The sequence below is a fragment of the Engystomops pustulosus genome, chromosome 6, assembly GCF_040894005.1.
Source record: "Engystomops pustulosus chromosome 6, aEngPut4.maternal, whole genome shotgun sequence".
In the NCBI taxonomy this organism is placed as follows: Eukaryota; Metazoa; Chordata; class Amphibia; order Anura; family Leptodactylidae; genus Engystomops; species Engystomops pustulosus.
Genome location: NC_092416.1, coordinates 143251848 through 143274735, shown reverse-complemented (window position 1 = coordinate 143274735; position 22888 = coordinate 143251848). Strand labels below are relative to the sequence as shown.

The 22888-nt window shown below is 42.3% G+C and overlaps 1 protein-coding gene across 1 annotated transcript; it reads right to left on the bottom strand.

The window, feature by feature from the left end:
- Positions 1 to 1178: 1178 nt before the first annotated feature.
- On the bottom strand, positions 1179 to 18147 carry MED1 (mediator complex subunit 1). The gene is made up of 17 exons (XM_072111518.1): positions 17988 to 18147; positions 13974 to 14073; positions 13815 to 13893; positions 13680 to 13734; positions 13314 to 13446; positions 12943 to 12971; positions 12242 to 12313; positions 12097 to 12159; positions 11915 to 11988; positions 11742 to 11831; positions 11225 to 11339; positions 9979 to 10103; positions 9737 to 9855; positions 9164 to 9365; positions 8377 to 8472; positions 7815 to 7920; positions 1179 to 5963 (listed from the first exon to the last, which is right to left on the bottom strand). Exons 2-17 carry the CDS (start codon positions 14058 to 14060, stop codon positions 2714 to 2716), a joined length of 4695 nt encoding a protein of 1564 aa, XP_071967619.1. The 5' UTR covers positions 14061 to 14073; positions 17988 to 18147; the 3' UTR covers positions 1179 to 2713.
- Positions 18148 to 22888: the final 4741 nt, after the last annotated feature.

The window sequence follows — 22888 nt, the reverse complement described above, 5'->3', positions numbered from 1 at the left end:
AATCTTCCTACCTAACTCCATCTCTCTTAATCAAACCTTGTGTGCTATGGGTACTGCCAGCTTGTATATTAGTCCAGATGGTTTTTCCAAAAAATAGCATAGGGTTCCTTTATATTTGGTGATAATTACATCAATTGCTTCCCTTAAGTAGTTGATTTTCTAAAACAAGATTAGGTAAAGATTTGCAGTGCTCCATGAAATGCCAATTTTTGAGAGATCTTCTTTATTCCTTGTCACGGTAAACAAGCGAATGTAGGATTAGCCACCACAAATACACACATCATACACACATCATACACACACACACACAGTATCCAATGAAAAAACAAAACAAAAGTCTACAATACCACGTATGTCCTTATACAACTTAAGGTCTTACGAGTCTCAACAGTGTAGTCTGATAACATAACAGGGATTGAATGGTTATCTTAAACTAATCCATTTTGAAGGCTACAAATACAAATTTCTGAACTAAATTTGAAGATTGTGATCTCCCACATTAAGAGCTCAATGACTGTAGAAATTAAGAACGATTGCATGGCATGGTTACCACTATAGTCAATTCTCCATTAAATAGACAAGACCTGATCAGTGTGGAGATCATCACTGCTTGCATCTAGCTCTGTACATGGGCCTTTAGATCTACAACACTGTTACTGTTCCCATAAGCTAGAAAACCACAATGACTCAAAAAGCAGCTCAGCCTTGGCACTTCAATTACTGGCACCAGGACAAACCAGCAAAGCCTTGACTCAGACACAAGCCCTCTTATGCTGGTGGTCTTGGTGAAATAAAACGTCTTTTGAGAACAAGTTACAACCTTTTTGATCTGAAAAATTGAAACGCAACACTGCAATAAATAACGGCTAAACCAAAAGTCTTTAGATTTACACTGGTCAAAGTAATGCCTACCGAAACCTTCAGAATCCAAGCACTTTGTTTGGTGGGGTTGGGAGCCCCTCACATACATGAAGGATTATTGACACAGTGTATATTTCACAGCTGCTAATCCCCTAACGCAGCAACAACTATATCTCAACACTTGCTGGACAATACTAGCTGTAAACCACAAACATTAGAAACTGTTCACACTGGCTTTGTCTTTTCCATAAGAAGTCATGACGTATAACATTTTGAAACCATGATGTTACTTAAAAGTTGTAAAAGTTTGTTGCCAAAAAAAAAAAAAAAAAAAAAGGACATCAGGTGAAAATGCCTAAATCAACAGAGCCTAATATTTCTATTAAATACTGAACATAGATTAACAGATATACGGTAGTTCCGAATTGTTTTACTCAATACCGAAGCCTTTCGAACAAATTACTTATATGGTACACACAGACTTCTACTATAAACTATTCTACTATAAACTATTCTACTATAAACTATTTGGGCTAAAATTGCAGAAGACTCAACTAAAGTTTCAAGATGCCAAGTACAAAATATGTAAGAAAGTTCTACCAAGGAAGAAAATAAAAAATGAAAAAACCCTGTACTACCATACATCATAAACTTCCACCAGGTTTCCATTGCCTACTAGTCAACTCCGCGTCGCAGTGGTGTATCAGAGGGGTTGCAATGTTAGAGTGACAAAACTTACAATAACATTTTTTAAGCTCTCTTGTGGTCACTTATTTCTACCAACTACATTTTTGGCCAGCCACAGTCTGGAAAACCTCAAAACACATCCTTCCCCTAAGATTGAAGACTTGATTGGCGATTGCCAACTCTCGCAAAGCAACCCACATCAGTAACCACCAGGAATTTCAGGACGTTAAAAACTACGGAAGGCAAAAAACACCCAGAATATTTTTGGGTGCTTTGAGTTTTAAAAAATAAAATAAAACGTATCACTGAAACAAATTTTATGCCAAACATTTTATTTCCATAACAAACATTTCCTGAACTCTTTTCAAAAAAATTATTTTGGAGTAGAATGACAAAAAAAAAAAAAAATAATAATAATAAAATCAGATAAAAGTATTTACATATAGGATAGGGATATTTACACAAAATAAAATGTAAACTTTTTTTAAAATATAATTATTACAAATAAATCAGAATTACAAATTGGTGAGCGGGACGCTTAAAAAATAAGGCATTTTTTTTTTTGTTGGAAATCACAGCTCAATTTAGTTGGTGTAAAACACACAACTATAGAAGAAAAGCCTTACACACGTACCTGGATGTGTAACGCGTACAGATCTTTATCAAAATCAAAATTCTGGCATGTACATTCATTGAACACATTCTCACAAGCACTGTACTTTCATGAACGGATATCTTAAAAAGCTACACCAAAACCTGGTGTATTTTTTTTTTTTAAATACTGATGAGGGTTAACTATTTTAAATGTGAACACTTCACTTGCACATGGTGGACGTAGCCATAATACAACTAATACACAGCAGGGAGAGAATGAGTAACTCAAAGTGATACAATGCATTCTAATGCAAAAGAAGTGTAACCCACAGCTGCCTCCACTGTGCATAGGTGAGACGTCCACTCATATTAAAAGTGGTCAAACTGGTAAGAATGCATTTATCCTCTTTATAACTTAAGTTTAAAATAGGATAGATACAAATAAAATAAAAGAGGGGAATCCCATCTGCTGCCAGACGAGTCTACACCTCCTCACTGCAGCAGGACAAATCTAGAACTGAAACAGCACACATAGCCACCGCACTCGATCGAGGCCTCAGGATCTAAAAGTTCAGTTCCCTAGTAGAGCCACATCCATTAATTCATCCTCTTCACCAATTAAGTAACCAGGACTTGGACGTGCTGCTCTTTCTGAAGATAAAAGGGAGCCACCACCTATGGACATTGTAGGATCAGAAGAAATTGGTGACTTGGACCAACTTTCAGGCTTCATGCTGTAGGATTTCTTCTTTTCTCGATCCCGATCCTTGTCCTTCAACCTCTTCTTTTCTTTTTTATGCTTTTTGTGCTTCTCTGCACTGTACTCCGGTTGTGTTCGGCCACCTCCACCGTCATCTGAGCTAGGACTATTCTGATAAGATTTCTCAGCAATTGAGGAAGATCCGGACTCGCTTTCACTATCAAGGGTTTGTGGGGTATATGCTGGTGATTTGTTGTGGCTCGGTGAACAGCGCTCATGCTTTGGGGTCGAACCACTGATCAAGGGCGACCCATAGCTCTTAGGTATTTGTGACCTCAACCCATCCCCACCCCCTTCACCTGGCTTCTGTAGGGTTACTTTTGCTTTGATGCTAGGTGACCCTCCATCGTGCTTACTGATAATAATTTTGGCTACTCCGGTACTCCCTGAGCCCTTAGAGTCACCTTTCTTTGACGAATCAGAGGACCCCCCAGAGACAGAAACCTTTGTTTTGTCTTTCTCACTCTTTTCACGCTTAACAGGAAATTCCCCACCTACAAGTCCATGTTTTGTGGACATTCCATGACTAGGTGGCCCAGGGTTTCCTCCCCCACCAGAAGCCTCCATTGGATCCTCTGAACCAGGACCTCCTGTACCCACTCCATGTTTGAGTTTATCTATTACGGCTGTTAATGAGGGTTTTTTATTTCTGCTTGGGGACTTTCCTTTTGAGCTACCATGGAGATTCTGGGAAATGTTGGAGCCACCTGAAAAAGAAGATGACGATGATGAAGATGACGAGGACGACGAAGAAGAGGATGAAGATGAGGAGGAATTTGGCTTCTGCGAGAGAGATCCTGAGGAAACTAGACCGGACGATGACTTCATAGTGGAGTTTGAACCGCTCCCTGACAAATGAGAACCCCCTGATCCCATAGGCGACTTGGCTTTTGAAGAAGGAGGAGTCCCTGGCATCGGTTTCATTGGGGAAGATAATTTATCAGAGCCTCCAGATGGTCTGGAGTGCGAGGGAGAAATATTTGGCTTGGAGAGCGAGGGGTTCATTAACACTGATGGTTTTCCCTGTGGCTTCGTCTTACTACTTCCAGAACTACTGCTTCCACTTCCTAGCCCATGCTTGGTGATGGGAGAAGATCCTTGCTTTACTATTGACTGAGAGCCACTTTTAGACTGGCTGCCCCCTGATCCAGTTGGGCCGGTGTACATTGCACTGCCTCCACTGCTCATCTTAATTCCAGACCCTTCAGACTTGCTGTTCTTAATTTTCCCTGAGGTCGAGGAAGAAGAAGACGAGGAGGAGGAGGAGGAGTGGCCATGATGGCTTTTGCTACTGGATGAATTTCCTGAACCGCTGCTTGAATACTGACTATGAGAAGTAGGCTTCCCAACACTCATTGTACCTTTGGGAATTTGAATAGTGATTTTGGGAATCGGAGGAGTGGCCATGCCTGGAGGAGTCTGAGATCTTCCAGATGTTACTGGAGATTTTGAGCCACCAGTACTAGTAGGTGGGGTGAACGGACGACTGGCAATATGTGAGGGTGATTTTCCTTCAGACTCTTTCTTGCGTTTAGGTGGCTTTTCTTTGCTTTTACCATCACTAGAAGGTGTTCTGCTTCGCTTCCCAGATTTTGTATCTAGACCTACACCCTGAATCCCACTTAACCCTCCTCCACCCCCTCCCCCATTACTTCCCTCTTTCACCCTGGGTTTTTGTGATCTGTCTTTTGTTAAATCACCAAGTAACGGGCTCTGACTTCTACTATGCGATTCAAGAATATCCACCCCACCAAGCCCTTTGCCACTTCCAATCATACTAAAATCTACCGTTTCAGCTGCTGGCCCTACCTTGTATGTGCTTTCACTCCCATCAACAGGAATTCCTGAAACTACACCCAGTGATAGCCCCTGCCCAGAAAAGTCCTGCCCAGAAAAATCATGATCGTCGCTCTGGCTGCTGTCTTCATTGAAATCATCTGTAAAACCGCTTTGACTGTTCAGTAGTTCGGGGTTAAAATCCACGCTGTTGAAGAAATTATTAGATGAGTCACTATTTGGGCTTCCATTTGCTTCTGCAATGAGATCTGCGGCATCTGCATAAGGATTGTCTCCACCACCTGCACTGTCTACTGGAAAGACATCAGTGTCGAAGAGGGTGCTCTGTGAATGACCAGAGCTGGAGGAATCTCTGACAGGGGTGCCAAGATTACGGCAATCCTCCCCAGTCCCTGGAATCTTTGAAGCTTCCTCAGCAATGTCCGAGAGGATGTCCGTTACATCTGGAATAATTGTGTCGGTACTGGGCAGCCTCACCATTCTTTGTATACCAGACTGTGCATGAGCCATGGGCTGCTGGTACACGGTAGGGGGGGTGCCACATTGGCTAGGTGCTGGAGTAATATGAGGCGTGTCCAGTGCATCACCAGCCATGCTTACATCAAATATCGGATTTTGCGAGTCCACATCCATAGAGAAAAGCTCCCTCTGAAAGTCATCTTCAGTTTGGTTTTTCATCTTTTCTGTCCTAGGTCTCTTTTTCTTGGGTTTTCCAGTTCCTGATGGACCTAGATCTGTTCGAGGCGATCCAGAAGAGTTCTGTCTTTCAAGAGGACTACTGCCATACAATGAAGAGAAGTCTTGTGCAGAGTTGTCCTTGAGCAAGTTCATAAGCATGGGGTGATTTTTAGTGTTGCTAGCTGGAGAAGAAACTGGAGGTGGGGTATGATGGGGTGGTGTGGGACTCGAACCTATATTTCCACCCACATTTCCTGTAATTTGAAGAAGGCTGGTTAGGATGGGATTCTGAGTTACTTTGTTGTAGTCTTCCCCATGACCTGTGGAGTCATGGCGCTCTTTCATACCCATGTTATTCATGCTGAAGAGAGAGGTTATTGGTCCTGAGGGATAGGAGCTGGTTGGGGTGGTGATTAAAGTGGAGGAGCCAGTGGTCATTCCATAACCTGGACTACTCGCAGGAGGAAGGTTTTTCTTCACCATATCTTCCACAGTCTCCGCAATTAGTGACAGAGCCGGTGTATCAGCCTGGATGGTCTCAGCTTTTCTACGAATTGCCCTCATGGTTACAGGGATAGACATGCACCTATAGATCAAAAAGGAGAAAAATCAATATTAAAATATAATAAGATTTATCATGAAGAGTTGTTTGCTTCCTTCAAGTTTTTTACCACGCTTGGCGATCTCCGTCAGCTCCATAGAGATTAATGGAGCAGAACGGTCATGCGCGGCCCTCTGCTCAAATAATCTCATGGAGCGACGAGGGAGGGGGGGCGGGGGGCCTGGGGTTCGGTCAGACCACTAGTTTTTTGCCCTATGTGGGGGATAGGGCCTAACTTGTCTTTGTGGGGAAACTCCTTTAATGCTCAATTGTACCGTAGAGTAAAATCATTATTCTTATTAGGTTTACTTGAGGGTAAAAGCTAGTTGCGTGCTCCAGAACCAATAAAATACAGCATAACCTATTATTAGTAGACTCCCCATCACTCAGGATAAACCTGTACAACACCCTTTCTCCGCAGTCCAGACTGATGAGTAACAAGATTGGAATGTCAATTAGTAACAGAGCAGAGCTCAGACATCCTGCAGGTCAGAAATACCAACCCAAAGAGAACACCATTCATTTTTCATCTTGGCATTTCCTGGGATAAATTAAGGGATGTAACAAAAAAAAAAAAAAAAGGAAGACATTCCATCATCATGTGTGGAAATATTTCTCACTACATTGAGTCATATATTATCACTACCTAGCAAAGTGACTAACACACCTGAAGTGTAATAAAGGAGGTGGGATTGAGAAGAGAATGGCGGCTGTAAACTGAGGAATTAGCAGAAGTTAAACAAATGGCTAATGTGTAAAGGTTAAAAGGGACACAGGATTGAAAGTTACCTTTTCCTCATTTGTTAAAGGGAACCAATTATCAGGATTCCACATTTTGATATAATGTCAGGTTCCCAAAAGATGTTTAATACCTTTTCCTAATCTTTTTTATAATTTTAAAACTCAATGTAACTAAAAATGGGGGAGTCTGTGCAAAGCCCCAATTCCTGTGTCATCGCTGCACTCCTAGTAGTGGGGTTCCCATTTCCATTAGTGCATTTACTTTTTCTGGACTGAAAGATGATCAATACAGGTCTAAAGTAAATGGTACATAGGCTATGCTAGCAAGATGGTCCTAGCAAGGGAGCCCCAAACAAACAGTCCATTACGTCCTATCATGTCAATAGGACACAAGTGTTGGTAGAAATTTTGACCGCTATCTTTAGGACAGTTTGGTGGGACTTACACCTATCTCCCTCGTGGATCAGCCTCTCTCAGCAGTAGCAGGACCCATGACTGCAGCTCAACCACTATACAGTTGACTAACAGTTCTATTGTATTGAGCCTGGCTTTTCACATGCTGGACCTAATCTTATCCTTAATTATATTACGTCTTTTGTAAACAAGAGGTGCACACTTCTAAATAAATTGTCCCCAATAACAAAAGTCTCTGGCTGCATTCACAGGTGGCGTTTACATTGCTTTTTGAAACACAATAAAACAGCTGTCGAGAGATTTACCCAATTACACTGCTGTTAACATTGCATTTTTCTCTGCAAGGAAAGCTATTCTTTCGCATGCGCCAGATTTGCAGGGAGCCGTCAATGTCCCTGACTCTCTGAACGCTCCACAGGCGTCGCTAGAAGGCACGGGGTCGTGAACAAATTAGATTGTGAAGGAGCCTGGCGGTGCGCTGCAGAATATCTTACAAAATGTTATTTTTGCCGAAATGTGGGCATTCACAGTTATAAAAGATCCACGCTACTGGGGACCTGGAGGTGAGTAATAGGAAAACTGATGGTAGTTGTCCTACTGATTGATAAGAATGGAGTTGTTATGAAAAGTACTTTTAGACTAAAGGGTCACATTCTCAGGATGTAAATGTAATATGTTTACCTCTGAACGACTTTAGTGATGAAATCATCTGTACAGATGAGAGCGTCAGAGAGACCTTTGTACAGCTTGCAGGATACATGGGTGGAATCCTGAACGTCCATCACAACTGTATGAAAAACAAGGTCAATCAGTAACAAAGTAAAAAACAAAAACTATAATATATAAAACTTCAAATGAGGTAGCAACAGATGGCAACTTCTCCCTCCCATTGTGTTGGTGGGATACACTAGTATTCACTAAATTCTTGTGCATTCTATTACCTTCTTTCTACCTGTACACCACCAAATAAGGTATGAAAACCTCCGATTATGGTAGTTACTGGAAAGTTGCTCATCTTTACCACAGAATGTGTCATACCCCTGACAGTAATGTGCCCTGGAGGGGATGTGTCATGCAGACAACATCAAGTATTATATGTCAAATACTGGTCAGTGAGTGTGGCTGATCTGGACAACCCAGTACAATATTAAATAATGCTATAACAGAAAAATAGAGATCAGTTAGCAAAGTAAAAAAAACATGTCCCCCTCACCAATCCAGATCAGATCCGTCTAACACTTACCACACACCAAAGAGTCATTAACTGGATGCTGGAATGAAATACTGATGCAGGAGTCCGAGAGGGGGGAAACCTCAAACTGTAACAGGTTGGGACAATCTACGAGAGAAAGCAAAAAACATTGCAAGGTTCACAAGGTTATTAGGATAACACAAAGTGGTAGCAAACTGGATTATGTAGGAAAACTGCCTTGAGAGCTACTAAGAATTTGGGGAACTGGAAACTGTACAAGAAAACATGGTGTTTAGAGTGTCAACTCTAGTGGAACGAAAATCAATGAAGCCCTTAAAGGGCATCTACCACCAGGATAAAGGGTTTTATGCAAATGAGCCTGAGAGGCCCCAGGCTCCATAGGTGTTTTCCATATTTGCATACAGTCTTTCATCCTGGTGCTAGATGTCCTTTAAAGTAACTTCTGGTGAATTTTCAGCCTATTTTACTTGCCGAACAGATGAATGCCTTCAAATATGATAAACCAGTGGTTGTCAACCTGTGGGTCGTGACCCGAGCAGAGGTCGAACGACCAAAACACAGGGGTCCCCTAAAGCCTTTGGAGCCGCAATATTGTGTTTTCACTGCAAATCGCATGGTTTGGGGTCACCACAACATGAGTAACTGTATTGCGGGGTCACAGCATTACAAAGGTTGAGAACCACTGTGATAGACAATTCAGAGGTCAAGCCCAATGGACTGTACACATATCTATATAATTCTATCAAAGATAGAAAATGCACCAAAAATATAACTGGAAGACCAGCCTGCCTATAAGAACACAATGGCAGTAACATACCTTCTTTTATCACAGTGCGCTTCACACAGCTGCCGATCAGCGTGTTGCAAGCCATTTGATGTCGGATAAGGTTGAGGATGGTGGGGACACGTCCAGGGTGCTGAAACGGTATCTTACTCAGTAGTGTCCCTTGCAGACACCTCCCATCAGGGAGAGGGGCGTCTTTATTCAGAAAATAGCAATGCTGCTGACCGGGCAAAGACTGAAACAAAATATATATATAAAAAAAGAGAAATATAAGATCTCAGTCTAAGATGTATGCACACATCGCTTCATTTTTATGCTTTGTATACATCAATATCAAAGGCTTGAATACAATGCTCTCATTACTACAACAAAGCCGCATCAGCTTGGATACCGACACATTATTTGTTCAATCCTAAGAATAGGTCATGTATGGTTGGTGAAAATGGAATCTCAAGGACCTCCAGCGGTTGTGCAGTGTAGTCCCTCCATTCTGATAGCTGGGGGAACTGGAGGTCAGATTACCAACCATTCTATATAAATGACCCATCTTATCCTAGAGAACCCCTTGAAGACATTACAATGAGAGGCGAATAAAATTATACGTACTGCATAGAATCGCATGTTGTGGCTCATGGGGGACGGCTCCTTATCTTTGGCTAGCTCATACTGGGTGACCAGCTCATAGTGGGGTGAAAAAGTGGGAGGAGTATCAAATAAAGGAATACCTATAGAAAGGACAATGTGATGTGTGAATAACAAGGTACCGTAGATTCCAGTTAATTATCTGAAAAACCAAAATCGATAAAGATGTAATACATAAAGGAAGGACTTCCCAGAGCAACACTCACCTGTGCAGTTCTGGATTTTCTGAATAAAAGCACTGGAGACAGGAATAGGTTGTGGAAACTTCAGGAAAAAACAGGCAGGAAGGTCCACACTGTTGGTGTTGGTGATGGAGGAGAATGATGGAGTTCTATAAATGGAACAGATATTACCCTTATAAATACTGCTCACCGATCCCCGCTCAAAAGATCTTTTAATGACACAAGTGAAGGCTTTCCTTTGGTGGACAAAAAAATTTAAAAAAATATGCAAGTAATTCGGAAGCTACTTAAAAGCCACTTTTTTAGTCGCAACTGTTTGTTTGATCCATATAGCAATGGGAATGTTCTAATAGTACACTTCTAGGGCAGCTAAAATGACAAATTTGTGCTAAAAATACACTCAGAGATTTTTCAGGAGTTTTGGAAAAGGAGGCCAGTTCAGGCAGTATTATTCTGTTCAGTTCAACGTGCTCTATAACAATCTCCCTGTGGATTGGACTGCATTTTTACTGTGAAATTATCACTTCAACTTTGAAATCATTCTGCCCGCACATAAACATCAGATTGCCAACGCCAGGCTGGTGTGTGAATAGTTCTACTCCCCTATTCTTAGGCATGAATAACAGTTGGATGTGAAATGGTCCCAAAATTAAAGGAAATCTACCACCAGGATGAAGGATTGTAAACCAAGCACACGGACATACTAGTGTGTTCCCTCTCTGGCAGGATCCACTCTAACTTTAGCTTCTTATGTCCTTGTTTTTACAAAAAGGGGCTTTAAAATTTCTGCAAATGATTCCGAAGGGCTCCAGCCGCCATAGCTATTAATTGAGCCCAGAGCCCCTTGGATTCATTTGCATAATTTTAAAAGTCATTATTTGTAAAAACAAGGGCAGAAGAAGCTAAAAGAGGAGCAGATCCTGCCAGAGGGGGACACACCAGCATGTTAGTGTGCTTGGTTTACAATCCTTCATCCTGGTGGAATAATTCCTTTAACATGGTTCTGTGAAGTATATTTCCCCAACACATTCATCACTGTAGCATCCCCGAATGGCCCCTATATTCAGCAGTCTCAGAAACAGATTAATAGAAGTTGTAAATTTAGTCTCCTTTACCTTCATTAAGTAATTATGCACTAAGGAATAGAAATTAAAATCCATAATATGGGTAAGAAAAAAATTCCTCCATGGGTTCATGTAGCCAAAATAAAGTTTCTTGCCCAACCCGATATTAATTGATGCATGTACTGCGGATAGTTGTGCCTCCTTACCCCTTATTGTCGATAGGATGTGAGCCCATGATGAGAGGAGCAATGGGTAGTTTGTACATTGCAGATGTGCCTTCAATAGTGACCGATACATTCAGACCTAGTGATCGAGGAAGAACTGAAAGAAGAGAAAGATATATGGAGTTCATGACTATACAAAGCACAGTTATAATGAAGAACATTTTTAACAGGATACCCTGTACACAACACTTTCCCTTCTATACATAGAACTTACTAATAATTATTAGACAGGTTTCCATCATACAATTAAAAAGGAGCTCATGGTTAAGACTCACTGACTGTATACTTATAGTGTAGAGAATAAAGATAGGGAGTTCAGTCTCTAAATGTTTATGCGATGATGTGCTGAGGCATCATTAATTGATAGTAAAGCAAGTGAGTAAGTAAGAGTAGTATATATTTTCATAAAGTGCAGGGTACAATATGAAGCCATATAATGTCTTCTCTGTCAGACTTAAAGCAGGTGAATTCATCCCCATCTTCCTCTTCTATAACTCACCGTGTCCTTCATTCAGCGTTATTGTCGCACCAGTGGCATCGTCAAAAAGGTCATATGGAGTTATATAATACTTTAAATTCATGACATGGCCTAAGACAGCAGAAAAGAAGTCTGTAACGTTCACAGAAAAGCACAGTCTTTTGTATATCATGTTTTAAACATGTAGAAATTACCTCCACTTCTTGGCGTTAGGTGCCCAACAGTTCCCTGTAATATTTTGTCCAACACACTGGCATTGGTTACCTGCCTGTAACAACCACACATCACAATTACAATAGGGGTAGATATAAATAAATCAGAACATATGTATTTACACATGTATTGAAAGATGGTTGCAGATGGTTGGTGTACTTACCAATACATTGCAGCCATTTTCGTGAGGTCCATTTCCAAGGACTGAAGTGCTACATACATTTTCCTATGTAGAAAATAACACCATTAAGATAAACTCACAAACGCAGCACATTGTGTGTAAAACCTGCAAAGGAACAGTCACTCACTTATCTCCTGGCATCTTGTATATGTTAACCAGACTCTTCAAATACTGAGAGAAGTCTTCAAAATTCTTTTCCCTGAAGTTAAATAAAATTTGTAGGATTACTAAAAATAAAAAAAATGTCTAAAAAGGTTATATGAGGAAGTCTGTACACCTGTATGTAGGCAATTCACGCACAATAGAAAATATTTTAGCCCTAGGCTACAATAAACAGCTATAACAGGTATCAAGTGTGTCTGCGGTTAAGCTTTATTGTTAATCCAGGTTTTTATGACAACCCAACATTTTTAAAATTCAATTGTCACAGAGACCAAAAAGATTTGTCTGGGATCACAATGATAAAATATACAGTTCTCTCCCCATAAGTGGAACCGGACCCCATTTCTGGATTGATGGGGTTCCCATTCTTGTGATGGGTGGGGGACCCAGCAGTCTGACCCGCATCGATCACCTTGTTAAAACCTATATACTTGGATCAACCACTTTAAGAATCGACAATTAAACAGGTTATCCAAGTATAATGTGTGAGACTTTAAAATCTCGAGACCCCACTGCTTCAAGAAACAGGGGGAACCAAACTTTTTGGAAAAAAGTTGGTTATAACTGATTGACAGGGTCAGAGCAGGAGTAAGCACACCCTTATTCTGTAACATGCCATACAAACAAGTCATGTCCTCAGGAGACAACCTCGATAAGATAACTAACCTCAGTTGCTGTACAAGCTCTGGACTGCTCTGCAAAGCAAGGAAAAAACAAATAATCATAATTATTACTGGTAATGTCAAAACTATAGACACAAACACTGACATTGCTGGCGCAATACAGATAATAATGTTGTGATTGCATAACATGTGGTAGACAGGTCACAACTTATTGAAGCTGTAAACTCAATGTTATGTTTGGTAAATTACCCTCGATCTTAGACACTGCAGTAAATACCAGTAGTAAATAATAATAAAATGTATGCGGGACAGTTATTATATGTGTATAGTGTAAGCACCACAGAGCCATTTGCCGTAGAAATCAGCGGGACTCGGATCTTTCCACATACATCCATTTTTTTCCCATACACTTACCATTGGGCTTTCACCCTGATGAGCGACCTTGACATCAGTAAGCTGCCCCTCTGGATCTAGATGAACCTCTACATAGAACTGGTCGCAGCTGATATAACACTCTGTGCCATTGGGACTTAAATTGGATGTAAGACTAAGGTGAAGACAAAATGACATACGTCACACTTACAAAAATCTGTGGAGGCACCACAGTCCAGACCAACAATCGTAAGAGACTAAACTAAGTCAATACAACATATACTGAATGTCCAATCAATATAGGCAACCCTAAATGGCACCAGCCAGCTCCGTCATATCAACAGGTAGGCAAATAGGTTGCACAGGTTGCATAGGATATTCATGGTAAACACCTAACAGCTGGCTTACCCATTTTGTCTTGCTATAGACTCCAGACGGTCCGTCATGGCAGACAAGGAAGACACTAAACGCAGAAATGTCTTGTTAAGTTTCGTAATTAAAAAAAAAAAAATGTTGGGCATAAAAGTAATGTATAATAGTCACCTTTTAAAGCTTTTTGTAGAGTTTCCAGGCAACTCACTAAGTGCTGGTGTCCTCCGGTCATTATTCCTGTTCTCTTCTCCTGTAAAAACAACCAGCACATAATACAAGCGCCCTACAAACATAAAGTAAAAGAGGAACCCTAAGTTACTTCTATCTTACCATAATTTGCCGAACCAACTTAATGGTTTCAGGCCATGGTCGGTTCTGGCTGTACTTGGTATGGAGGCGTTCCAGGAGGGAACTCATTTTGGCTGGGACCCTGTAAGAAATAAAAACGTCTTTACAGGGTTGAACACAGGCAAGCACACACTGGTCCGTCTAGCAAGAGAGAAAAGCAGCTTCAACTACTTTATTTAAAAAAAAAAAAAAAAATAATAATGATAAGGTATTAGGAAGTCCTCTCATTTTTACAAGGTGTTTGATGTGGAGTCCATTTCTCTACTTTGTGAGTTACCAGACAGAAACCTTCAAGCACAAAGCATTGCCCCCATTATTATGTTTCCCCAGTATCATTTTCTAAGAACATAGAACACACATAGCATAGTCCATTCTTTATCAAAAGTGGCCCATTTCTTCACAAAAGTGGCTCCTTTCTCCTATACCACATAGTCGCTATACAGAATCTTCTGGTTACTAAAACCAACAGCAGGGAAATTACGTAATGTGGGCGCAATATCATACTAATATCATAATAATGAACTATCCACAGAAAAGGTCATGTGATGCCCAAGGCCATCTAGGTCAACATCTGCACAGAGTTTGTATGTTCTCTCCGTGTTTGCATGGGTTTCCTCCAGGTCATCCGGTTTCCTCCCACACTCCAAAAGTAAGTTGATTAGATTACGAGCTCCATAGGGACAGGGAACAATTTGGCATGCGCTGTTACCTTCTGACTCTAGTCAATAACCTCTCACACAGACAAACCAGTTCCCTACTGAGAAGACACAACAAGGTCGAAATAGCACTGTCTATAGTTGGGAGTCTGTTCCTTCTGGAATAGATATACTGGTTTGGCTTTACCATATCTTTAGACTTCTTGTAGGTCATACTTGGTGTTAAGGGGGCTGCCTTGCAAGGAAGCAAAAGGAGGCATTGCTTTCCATTCAACACCTTGGAAAAAGTATTTGCATACTTCCCAGAATTCCCTAGTGGAGCATCTAAGGCTTTAAGTCTCCACATGCCTTTAAGGTGGCCTTAATTAGCAATCTCTCCATAAGGACAACAACTAATGTCTGACACTATATAAATAAATTATTATTAGTTGCTGGAAACTTTAGTGCCAGGGGACACACGCATAGCCTCCATTCTGTGGAATAGGACCTGGACAGTGGTCTACTGACACTATGCACTACAGACAGTCCCCGGGTTACATACAAGATAGGGTCTGTAGGTTTGTTCTTAAGTTGAATTTGTATGTAAGTCGGAACTATATATTTTATCATTGTAATCCCAGCCAGAACTTTTTTTGGTCTCTGGGACAATTAGATTTTTAAAAATGTTGGATTGTGATAAGAATCAGGATTAACAATAAAGGTTAATTGCAGAGATCTTTGATAACTGTTATAGCAGTTTATTGTAGCCTAAGGCTAAAGTACAATAAATTACCAATATCCAGTGGTCCATTTGTAACTAGGGGTCGTATGTAAGTCGAGTGTTCTTAAGTAGGGGACCGCCTGCATATGGGGAGATTTTTCATCAAGTTTTGGAGGTAAAACTATTCTAATTGATCATGGAAACCAATTAGAGCTCAGGTGTAATTTTATAAACAGCTGTGTGAAAATGGAAGCGGAGCTCTGATTGAGAGAAATAAATATTGCAATCAAAGAATCTTGGAATAAAGAAAATATATATCATTGTTAAAAATGGATGTAATATCAAACAGGTGTAATTGGAATTTATAATATTTTTGCTATTGATCTGTTCTTGTTATGTATTTCCTGAAAAGATCATTTAAATCTACCCCTATGGACACATCTGCTCTGGTGTGTAGATTTCAGCACCTACAAAGGCGATTTGTGGGGGTCTCAGATGGACACTCACTAATCAGATACTAATGACTTATCCTGCAGGACCAAGAATGAATATTGCCAATCTGTGTGAACCTATTCCCAACAGTCAGATTCTAATGTATTGTCCATTAGGTTTATTTAATTTCTTATCAGGGAGCGTAGAAAAAAGAACATCCAAAGTGGCACTGCCCTAAAACTATAGTGATGGGTGAAAGCCTCAAATACTTGGCAAGGATCCATGTAAAGCTCAGATCACACCCATGTCTTGGGTTTCCAATCCACTCTCCAGTTTAGGAGAGTAAAGGAATCTAGGAATGAAAAGTTCTGTTCCCAATTGACTTCCATGTACGAAAGGTTGACTTTGTTACAGTAGCAGAAGAAAGGATGCAGGCAACTGCGTTATTGTTTCCATTTGATAACAGAAGGGGAAATAGAGCCTGACAATCGCAGGTACAAATTATTCTTTGTGCTTCATGTTCCATAGTTGAAACCTTTTACAATTATTTCTATTAGAAGATTGTATAGAGCACATAGGACCTTGGGTCATTTACAGAGTCATTCAGGGAATCTTCTGTGACCACTGTAGGATTTGGCTTACTTTTAAGCAAGAATCACGTGAATAAAAACTGTACAGATCAAGATTGCACTATAGTACAGACGACATGTATACAATGCCCTAATGGGGCCACACCTAAACAGTAACTCATCGCCCTGCTGACTTAGCTGTTTTATTAAAGGGGTTGTCCGCAGGGGAGTGCTACAATCTCTTACTTCTGAACAGTGCAGCGCAACCATTTCTGTGGACCCTGCCAATCTAAGGCCGCATTCACATGACTGTTGTGGGGACAAGCATATGGGGATGTATAGGAACGGTGCCACACATGGGGAAAAGATAGAGCAAGCGTGATCTTTCCTTGTGTCTGCGGCTGTGTGGCGCTATTACCTATCAAAATGGGAGGTGTGAGCAGCGTCTTCCCCCTCCTTTCCAGTGCAGCAACATGTGCATACATTCCTGTGAATCTACCCTGACATAACAATGTATCGGTGACATTCTGTGAAAATGCTGTTCAATTTTTAAAACCTGGACAAATAACCCGTTAAAATAATCGCAATGCCTCTTGATCATCTTTACTTACAACTTATGTTGTCCCTTTTTTAAATATGCAGAAGTAGATAATAAATGTGTGTGACCAATCTGAGACCACATCGTAGGGTCTGATGTAACAACACAAAACAACTTCAAGAGCCGTCACACGTTAGCGTTTTGATTCCGTTTTACAAAATGCTCAGCAATCGGCACGCGGTGTCTTGCATTTAGCCAGCAGGTGCTGATTGCTGATCGCATGCGTTTTACTTTAAGTAGAGATGATCAAACCAGACGTTCAAGTTCAGCCGCCTCATCCGGACATTTGCTGTATTGGCAGCGGAACAATAAATCCGGTGACGCCCCTAAAACCTAGCCATGTCTGAATACTCCGGTCAGACAGCCCAATCCGAATGACAAATTTTGGGACCTTAAGTGATCCGCTTAAAAAAAAAAAAAAAATCCTTCCTGCACCATTTCTTGTGAATTGGACAATAAAGTATTTTACGCTGATCCAATTGACCGCCCGAAGTTGGTTTGTGAAAACATTGATCCCACACAGGCTGATTCCTGGCACAGGAGAGAATCGGCCAAATTTATGATCAGCTCAATTCCTGCTACAGTTTAAGTGGTATAATGGCTCTACACAAGTGGGCTCAGCCCCCCAGCATGTCCTGACACCCAGTACTGGCAGCAGAGCTGGAGGTTAGAGGTCATTCCGTTTATAGAGGAGCACTTACAGTTATAAGAGGTGACAATTATCTAAAAGTTGGTAAAATTCCTTACTTTGATCATAGAATAAGAGATTTCATTCACACAATACAAATAACTGAACCTGCCAGAACCCTTCGAGACCAGAAGAACTTTCATGGGGACTCTGACAGATGTAACAAAGCATTAAGGGGTTAAGGGCTCATCTAGCAGTCTCTGGGGCAATGGGTGGAGAAAGGGTTAATCCCCTGCTGCCCTGGCACAGCCGAGGCATCTCCACCATCATCTCCCCTCCCATCTATCCTCCGCACAGCCATCCCCCATATATAGAGAGGGAGCCCCGGCCTCTCCTCAGCTCCTCGCACTCACCTTGTGCCTTGTTACCCCGGGTGTTGCAGCAACACGGGCGGCCGCGGCCTGCTCCCCGATCCCAGCACCCGGAACCTCCACCGCAACCCCGGGCGCCGAGCTCCCCCATTCATCTCGCGAGACTTCAGCCGAGATTCTCGTAGTGATGCGGCCTCCACAGGAGAAACGCGCGAGAGCATAGTAGGCCTCGTCCGTACCAATGGCAACTACATCATGTAACGCCAGGGGCTGGCACTAGAGGGCAGCATCGTCCTGTTATTCCAATCTGAGAGAAGACGTGTATAATATCTATAAGAATAGAACAGTCTGCAACCACTGTCATACAAAGAGAAACATAGTATTTAGTCATGTTCACATCTCTTTCCTAAAGTCATCCATTTGTACGGATCCACAAAAAAAGGTTGTCAAATGATGTCCCTACATCTTGAAGGGTCACACTATTGTCTTACCTAGCAACTGATAAGCTAGTAAGAGCAGCACAGGGATAACACCCGCATGCGACCGCATTTGATTGATGGTAGGTGTCCAGCATTAGCTGTCCATTTCTTTCACACTTGTGTTGCAGATCACGTCAGAGTCTGATCAGGGTGCCATCAGGATTTGGTCAGTGAAAAACTGACATTTTTCATCAGAGTTTAGAGCACATGACAGGCTCCTAGCTCTGGGAGCAAGGGGTGGAATAAACTAAAACCCGGCAATGGTGAGTTACAGAAGCCTAAGGGTGAAGACACACATGGCGTTTTTGGGCCGTTTTTACTAAGTGCGTTTTCAGATAGTTAAAAACGCATGCGTTAAAAAACAGATGCGTTTTTTAACGCATGCGTTTTTAACGATCTGAAAACGCACTTAGTAAAAACGGCCCAAAAACGGCCCAAAAACGCCATGAAGACACACATGGCGTTTTTGGGCCGTTTTTGGGCCGTTTTTACTAAGTGCGTTTTCAGATCGTTAAAAATGCATGCGTTAAAAAACGCATACGTTTTTTAAAAACGCATGCGTTTTTTGAAAACGCATCCGTTTTTGTCAGTTTTTCCGAAATTGCGCAATGAAAAACGGACAAAAACGCATGCGTTTTCAAAAAACGCATGCGTTTTTAAAAAACGGATGCGTTTTTTAACGCATGTGTTTTTAACGATCTGAAAACGCACTAAGTAAAAACGGCCCAAAAACGGCCCAAAAACGCCATGTGTGTCTTCACCCTAAGGGTGGTAGCGCACGTGCCGTCTTGGCTGCGTTTGCAAACGCAAACACAGACCAAGCCGCACCCACCGGGGCGGCCCGCGGCCCGATCGCATCAGCGTTTCTATGGTAATGCCTGCGGGAACAAGCCGAATTAATTTTTTGCATTAATTTCCATAAAATCGCTGATACGATCAGTGGCTTGGTTTGCAAACGCAGCCAAGACGGCACGTGTGCCACCACCCTAACGCTCCCGGCTAATTTACATATTTTCTCTGCAAAAGAAACCCTTTTCTTATGCGCTAAAAACAGTTCCATACAGAAACTGGCATGTAATGCTGGATGTCCAATAAGACAGGAAAATACACGTGTCATGCCTGCAGTTACCACAGTTACCAGATGCGTGAAGTCATCAGCTGCCAGCGTCCTGCACAGTGAGAGACGCTCTGCCTCACAATGACAATGTGGATGCAAATATTATCTACGAAGATCCGCTGGTGGCGCTGCCCCCTGTCACCCGTGCCAGCATTATGAGGACGTCATCAGATGCTATCTTTCAATTACATCGGCGACACAAGGATGCCGTCGCCGATGTAATTGAGTTTTCTGATCTGGCCTGCCTGGGTAAGCTGGGTGTGCTGGCACCAGCCCTGCCACAGAGCATGGAGCCATCTGAGACAGTGGGGCACATTTACTAAGGGTCCGTGGACCTCATTTCCGTCGGGTTTCCCAACTATTTCCAATTTGCGCTGCATTTAACAGGGGTTTTTGGCGTACGCGATCAGATTTTGGTGCCGAAGTAAATGTGCCCCAGTGTATTGGTGTTCGGGGCAAGGTGTCACTTACAGGGGGGGGGGGGATTGTTTTAGTAAGGTATGCATCAGCAACTTTGTCACAGTTTGTGGAATAGACAATAGGAGCACAGAAATATTTCACTTTACCAAAAACATTACTGTGTCCTAACCATCAGTGGCGATCACATCAGGAAGTTGTTGGCATAGCCATAGACCATTGATTTGGCATCAATGTGATATCAATAAGTAAACAATATCAATAAAATGTGATATCAATAAAATTCATCAATATCCATTCAGAAACAAATGAATCATTCTATTAGGAACATGCAATGCTGTATGACAATACAAAACAGATCCATACCAGCTGTCTACAAAAATTATTAAGACAAGCCTGGTTTCTTAAAAATATCCAGGATAAAATGAGGCCTCATGCAAACACCACACCATTTGAGACCAATATATTTGTTTTGCTATGTTCACATCTACCTTATATACTCGAGTATAAGCCTAGTTTTTCAGCACAAAAAATGTGCTGAAAACCCAAACTCGGCTTATACTCGAGTAAAAAATATATAGGTTTTACCAGGTTTTTGTGGTAAAATTAGGGGCCTCGGCTTATACTTGGGTCGGCTTATACTCGAGTATATACGGTATATTGTGGATCTGCAACGTCCACCGAACAGGACCTGACCCTAGTGTGGTGGCAAGTGGATTCCTTGGGACCCAAGTGACTAGCTTGTAGGGCGGCCTAACTCCAGGAATATGTAACGGGTGTCCTGGTCCAGGAGAACACGTCCATGCCCGTCAGGACCATGCTCGCAAGTAGAGGGAGAGACTGCCCGAATCGCGTTTTTTTGACGGGTTACCCAAATTTTTCCATTTTGCGTAAATTTTTCCTGAATTGCGCTGGGGTTTTGGCGCACGCGATCGGATTGTGGCGCATCGGCGACGGCATGCACGCAATGGAAATCGGGGGTGTGGCCATACGAAAACCTGACGGTTTCGGAAAAACCGCTGCATTTAAAAAAAAATGTGTCGCTTGACACGCGCTTACCTGCACCCACGATAGGACGATGACCTCCTGTGCATTCCGATGAACTTCAGCGCAGCAGCGACACCTGGTGGACGTCGGAGGAACTACCTGGCCGGACCCGAATCCACCGCAGAGAACACGCCACTGGCTCGCGAATGGACCGGGTAAGTAAATCTGCCTCATTGGGGGTCATTTACTAAGGGCCCGATTCGCGTTTTCCCGACGTGTTACCCGAATATTTCCGATTTGCGCCGCTTGTACATGAATTGCCCCGGGTTTTTGGCGCACGCGATCGGATTGTGGCGCATCGGGGCCGGCATGCGCGCGACAGAAATCGGGGGGGCGTGGCCGAACGAAAACCCGACGTATTCGGAAAAACCGCCGCATTTAAAAACCGAAAATGTGTCGCTTAGGGAGCGCTCACCTTCACCTTCTATGGGATGGTGCATTCCGGGGCGTTAAGATTATTTTCGGCGCTGCAGCGCCACCTGGTGGACGGCGGAGGAACTACCATCTTAAATCCCAGCCGGACCCGAATCCTGTGCAGAGAACGCGCCGCTGGATCGCGAATGGGCCGGGTAAGTAAATGTGCCCCATTGTGTCTTTAATGACATACAGTCCAATAAAGCAACAGGTAACATGCTGTAGACTTACCTCTCTGCAGGCACACAAGAAGGTGGCAATGGATGGCTATGGATCCAGAGTTTAGAAGCCTACCTCTGCCTTGGTCCAATGGTTACAGGCCAGCTGGTGGGAGCCAAGAAGGGCTCAGCTGCTTGGTCAGCAATCTGGATGCAGTCTTTGTGACATAAGTGTACAGTGCTGCTGGTCTCCTATGGGATAGAGGGTTCTGGTCCTGTCTCACAAATTACAAAATATCCAGCATTTTGATTTCAACGTGCCATACCTCTGGTGGAGGTTTATCTGCATTAGGCTGGGTTACCACGAGCTCTGTACACTAGAGGGATTCCTGGACTAAAGCTTTAATTCACTAAATAAACTGACATCCGTGGCTCAGTCCAGTAATACGGGCGAATGGAGTGTGTTTTTAGGACCAAACTGTCTTGTGGGCAACTGGCCTTAGAGCAAAATAATTGGGCATGTTGAAAGTCAAACTTATTCACGGAGTACAAATTCATCTAGAAGGTCTAAAGATATAAATATCAGCTAAATGAGCTTTGTAAAGTTTATGGCTGCCTGTAGAGTGCTGTATGTATCCATCGTTTAATCGGCTTTATAACAGAATAGTAGTGGTAATGGGGATGTCACCGAAGTGTCACTTTCTATTTACTTGTCTATCAACAAGACTTTCTGGTTAAGGTAAAATGTTTCCACCCATGTTTGTCATTTGAAAGAGGAAGTGAAAGTCAAATAGTGAAAGGGCTCATAGTACTGTAATTGTGTGTGCTGGATACTGCAATGTCATCTTCACCTCTAAAAGTAGTACACATCTGTTACACATAATGTAATGTCTCAATAAATATATCTGCACCAGCCGACCCACCAGAATATACTCATAGTTGTTGTTTCTGTCCTGTGCTGTCAAATGATAGAAATGAATTTTTATGGGCTCATACACACAGCTCTGTTTTTCATGTTTCTGTGTACTTCCCAAGCTGCAATACTTAGAGCAGATCCTATTCCTATTTATATAGCAACATCATATTCCATAACACTGTACATTTCATGAAGTACATCAAGGGCATTGCTGTGGTCATAAAAGATACAGGGCATGGGCCCCAATTTGAATTTTCACTTCTGTACACACAGGGCAGGATTATGCGGTGGGCTCCCGGAGCGCATGCCCCGGGGCCCCCACCACTTTGCTCTTATAAGGACCCCCACTAAGTGTGGGCGTATCTGGCGGTCGCATGGCTGTCCGAATCCCCCAC

Coding starts and splice junctions, on each gene's coding strand:
- MED1 (XM_072111518.1), bottom strand. CDS start 14,060: ATGAGTTCCCTCCTGGAACGCCTCCATACCAAGTACAGCCAGAACCGA. Junction 11,832..11,914: donor CCTAACGCCAAGAAGTGGAG/GTAATTTCTACA, acceptor CTGCTGTCTTAG/GCCATGTCATGAATTTAAAG. Junction 10,104..11,224: donor CATCCTATCGACAATAAGGG/GTAAGGAGGCAC, acceptor TTCCATTTATAG/AACTCCATCATTCTCCTCCA.